We start from the raw sequence: 5,000 nt of genomic DNA on the forward strand, positions 1-5,000 counted from the left end.
GTGTGAGCTACTTGAACATTACACTCCTTCAAACATGGAATAGAAATTAAACACCGTCAGCTCCTTTTCCTGTGTGGATGAAGCCGAACCGTAGCGAGGACGCGGACGAGTAAATAGGATCTCAGATTAAATACGTTTCATGCTAGGATACCTTAAAAAAAAATAATTGTAGTGCTTGGACCAGTAAATAAATAAATAAATAAATGTGGCGTCTGGACCCCTGGCCAAATAAATGTAGTGCTTGTACCTGTAAATAAATAATGTGCGGGTATCCTAAATGAAGACATGGAGCGCTTTGGCCCCTCGATAAGTTCATCTTGTGCTTGAGTCTAAATAAATAAGTTTAGTGCTTGGAATCCGAAATAAATAAGTTTGGTGCTTGGACCCCTAGACAAGTAGATTTAGTACTTGGAGCCCTAAATAAAAAAAATAATAAAAAATAAAAATGGTGGTTGGACCCCTAAATAAATGATGCTTGGGCGTCCCAAAGTAATAAATGTAGTGCTTTGGCCCCCAGACAAATAAATGTATGGTCTGGATCAATAGATATGTATATTACTGCCTGGACCCTTATATAAGTAATATATGGTGCTTGGAAACCCCTGAATAAATAAATGTGATGTCTGGGTAACCTTTGGGCAAATACGTTTAGTGCTTGGAATCCTAAATAAATACAATAGGTGTTTGGTCTCCTAGATAAGTAGATTTAGTACTTGGAGCCCAAAAATAAAAATAAATAAATAAATAAATAAATAAATAATAATCGGAGCCCTAAATATACTATGCGTGGGCATCCCAAAGTGCTTGGACCCCTAAATAAATACATCTGGTGCCTGGACCCCTAGGCAAATAAATTTAGCGCGTGGGTTAAGATATGTATATCAGTGCCTGGACCCTTACGTGAAGAATATCTGGTGCTTGGAAACCCCTAAATAAATAAATAAATAAATAAATGTAGTGTTTTGGCCCCTCGATAAGTACATTTGATTTTTTTTTTTTTTGTGAATGGACCCCTAAATAAACAAATTTTGCCCTTGAATCCCTAACTAAATAAATAATGCTTGGACCTCCAGACAAATAAAGTTGGTGCTTGGACAACGAAATAAAAACGCTGGGAAATTGTGTCCTTGTAACGCAAACACACACAGTGTGTAGGAGAGAGATAAGATGTTTTGGCTCGCATGATGCTTCACTATTGACCTGATACTTAATCTATTAATAGCTTGTTCTCTCATTTCTCTCTCACACACACACACACACACACACACACACGCACACACTGTACGTTCTGAGACATGAAACCCTGAGGGTTGTTCCAGACAGACGCCGTCTGCCCCTCGCTGTCTCCTCCTGAACACACACACACACGCACGTGCATGCACACGCACTCGTACAAGGTTTAATTGAAATTGCTGGGATCGCTGTGCTGTTGGAAGCCTGGTTTATTTTTCCTCCTGTAGGAACAGTAAGAGGATGAACCGTGTGTAAATATTAAGCACTGATGACTCAGGGTTCGATCTGAACTCAGATTAATATCTGCTGTAGAGGAAAGGAAAAAGTCAACAACGTGGTAATATTTTTGATGTGAAATGGTTTATTTTCCAGAGCAAATGGTTAGCATAGCAACTAAAGTGTGTGTGGGTGTGTGTGTGTGTGTGTGTGTTTTAGGTATCTTGGAGACTAAGAGGTTGGAGATCGTTCGCAATCAGGTCCCGATCAATCAGGACCTCGGCGGCGTGACGTATTACGCAGCCAACCTGCCCATATGGTGGCAGATTCCTCAGTACGTCCTCATCGGCATCAGCGAAATCTTCGCCAGCATCGCAGGTATCTACACTCACACACACTTACTTATATAAGAGAAGTGAGGGAGCGTTTACTTTCTCCTGTAGGTGTGATTAAACCGTTGTAAAGTTCACAGGTTAACCTGGGATTCAGTCTTTTGTTCTTCATCTCAGTGACACGCTTCATAAAATCCTCATCAAGTGTGTGTTCGGTTTCTGTCCTCGTCCTGTCGCAGCTTGTAAAGCGCAGTGTGGGTGTGAGGAGGGAATACGCGCCGGCTGTACCGCGCACACGCACACTTTCACACACATTCACACCTAGGCGCAATTTAACGTAGGCAGTCCATCTACTGGTGTGTTTTTAGGAGGAGGAGGAAGCCAAAGAACCCTGATGAACACCCGTGCCTGGGACCCGGGGACCCTGGGGCTGTGTAGTGCACCACTGCGCCACCACCAAGACCGAGATGATGATCTAGATATTGAAACAATTGTGGGTGTGGAACGCATTGGGCATGGACCAAGGTGTGGTATAGAAGAAGTGTGGAGAGGGATGAGGTGGCCATGAAATGAGGTTGGATCAGAAAGAGGTGGAGGTGGGTGTGGAATGAGGTGGAGTTGAGTATGGAGTGAAGTGGGGGTGGGCGTGGAATGAGGTGGGCTTGTAAAGCGGAGTCGAGTTGGGTGGAACTGGGTGGAGGTGGGTGTGGAATGGTGTAGGCGTGGAATGCAGTGGAGGTGGATGTAGAACAAGGTGGAGATGGGTGTAGAAGAAGGTGGGTGTGGAACGAGGTGGAGTTGAGTATGGAGTGAAGTGGGGGTGGGCGTGGAATGAGGTGGGCTTGTATAGCGGAGTCGAGTTGGGTGGGGAACTGGGTGGAGGTGGGTGTGGAATGGTGTAGGCGTGGAATGCAGTGGAGGTGGATGTAGAACAAGGTGGAGATGGGTGTAGAAGAAGGTGGGTGTGGAACGAGGTGGAGTTGAGTATGGAGTGAAGTGGGGGTGGGCGTGGAATGAGGTGGGCATGGAGCGGAGTCGAGTTGGGTGGGGAACTGGGTGGAGGTGGGTGTAGAATGGTTTGGCGTGGAATGCAGTGGAGATGGGTGTAGAATTCTTTGGGAGTGGAATGTGGTGAAGGTCAGTACGGAGTGCAGTGGAGATGGGTGTAGAAGAAGGTGGGTGTGGAACGAGGTGGAGTTGGGAGTGGAATGTGGTGAAGGTCAGTATGGAGTGCAGTGGAGATGGGTGTAGAAGAAGGTGGGTGTGGAACGAGGTGGAGTTGGGAGTGGAATGTGGTGAAGGTCAGTATGGAGTGCAGTGGAGATGGGTGTAGAAGAAGGTGGGTGTGGAACGAGGTGGAGTTGGGAGTGGAATGTGGTGAAGGTCAGTATGGAGTGCAGTGGAGATGGGTGTAGAAGAAGGTGGGTGTGGAACGAGGTGGAGTTGGGAGTGGAATGTGGTGAAGGTCAGTACGGAGTGCAGTGGAGATGGGTGTAGAAGAAGGTGGGTGTGGAACGAGGTGGAGTTGGGAGTGGAATGTGGTGAAGGTCAGTATGGAGTGCAGTGGAGATGGGTGTAGAAGAAGGTGGGTGTGGAACGAGGTGGAGTTGGGAGTGGAATGTGGTGAAGGTCAGTACGGAGTGCAGTGGCTGTGGAAGGAGATGGCTGTAGAACAAGGCGGAGGTGTGTGTGTAGGTGTAGAATGATGTGAAGTACATGGTGTGTAAGGGATTATTTTTTTTCCTCCACTCGTCTAAGGAGCTTCATGGTTTCCTCAGGGTGATAAAGCGAGTCCAGCTGATTGACCTTACTGCTGTTGGAGATATAAAATAACCTGAAGGACTAAAACAGCTTCATAAACCCTGAGCAACCTCGCCTCACTTCTCCATCAGCTCTCCTGCAGTAAAAACACCGCGCGAGATGTTTTATCAGCTTTGATCTATCTGTAGACGTTTTTACCTCCAGTTTCATTCATTCACAGTAATGACTGTTCTGATAAATGAGCGGCCTCGTTAAAGTGCCCTCCACCCTCGCGCGGTGTCGCCGCCGAGCTCACGCTTTTATTCACACGGCTTTGTGAGGAATCTGCGGCGCTATCGCTCAGAGGCGATCGATCTGGAGCAGCGGTACCTTATTACACTCTCACACAGAGGACGGCCGTTTCATCCAGGTTTCCCTCCGCATGGACCCTTAACAATGACCAATGACCATGCTGTGTGTGTGTGTGTGTGTGTGTGTGTGTGTGTGTGTGTGTGTGTGAGAGAGAGCCGCACTCACACACCTATGTGTCCTTGGTTGTTTTACGGTCCCATTCTTAGCATCTCAGTGGGTTGGTAAGTGGGGCAGAGCTTAAAACCTCCTTTCTAGTTAATTGTGTTAAGTAAGGCGGAGCTAAAAGCCTTCAAAATGTATTGTGCTAAGTGAGGCGGAGCTTAAACCTCTCTTTATTGTTATTGGTGCCAAGTGGGGGTGGAGCTTGAAGCTTTTAAAACTGATTGTGGGTGGAGTGTAAAGCCGCCTTCAGAGTCAACTGTGCTAATTGGGGTGGAGCTTAAAACCTTCTTACTTGTACCAAGTTCTAAGTTGGGTAGAGTATTCAGCAGTCAAAATTATTTGTGTTAAGTGGGTGGAGCTTAACGTCTGCTTTTAAAGTTACTTGTGTGAAGTGGGTGGGGCTTAAAGCCTGATGCATAGATAATTGTGTAAAGTGGGTGGGGTTTAGAGGCTCATTCATAGTTACTTGTGTGATGTGGGTGGAGTGTAAAGCCTCACACAGTTAATTGTGTTAAGTAGGTGGAGCTTAACGCCTCACACATAGTTAATTGTGTTAAGTAGGTGGAGCTTAATGCCTCACACAGTTAATTGTGTTAAGTAGGTGGAGCTTAATGCCTCACACACAGTTAATTGTGTTAAGTAGGTGGAGCTTAACGCCTCACCCATAGTTAATTGTGTTAAGTAGGTGGAGCTTAACACCTCACACAGTTAATTGTGGAAAGTAGGTGGAGCTTAACGCCTCACACAGTTAATTGTGTTAAGTAGGTGGAGCTTAACGCCTCACACACAGTTAATTGTGTTAAGTAGGTGGAGCTTAACGCCTCACACAGTTAATTGTGTTAAGTAGGTGGAGCTTAACGCCTCACACAGTTAATTGTGTTAAGTAGGTGGAGCTTAACGCCTCACACACAGTTAATTGTGTTAAGTAGGTGGAGCTTAACACCT

At 46.0% G+C, this 5,000-nt stretch overlaps 1 protein-coding gene across 1 annotated transcript in view; it reads left to right on the plus strand.

Annotated features, from left to right (window-relative positions):
* slc15a4 (solute carrier family 15 member 4) overlaps positions 1 to 5,000 on the plus strand; it is a 41,851-nt gene that overhangs the window by 17,608 nt on the left and 19,243 nt on the right. The window contains exon 7 of the mRNA XM_053624067.1: positions 1,669 to 1,827. Within this exon, the coding sequence (XP_053480042.1) occupies positions 1,669 to 1,827 (159 nt within the window). The remainder of the gene's footprint in view (positions 1 to 1,668; positions 1,828 to 5,000) is intronic.

Source organism: Ictalurus furcatus, chromosome 5, assembly GCF_023375685.1.
Source record: "Ictalurus furcatus strain D&B chromosome 5, Billie_1.0, whole genome shotgun sequence".
Classification (NCBI taxonomy): domain Eukaryota; kingdom Metazoa; phylum Chordata; class Actinopteri; order Siluriformes; family Ictaluridae; genus Ictalurus; species Ictalurus furcatus.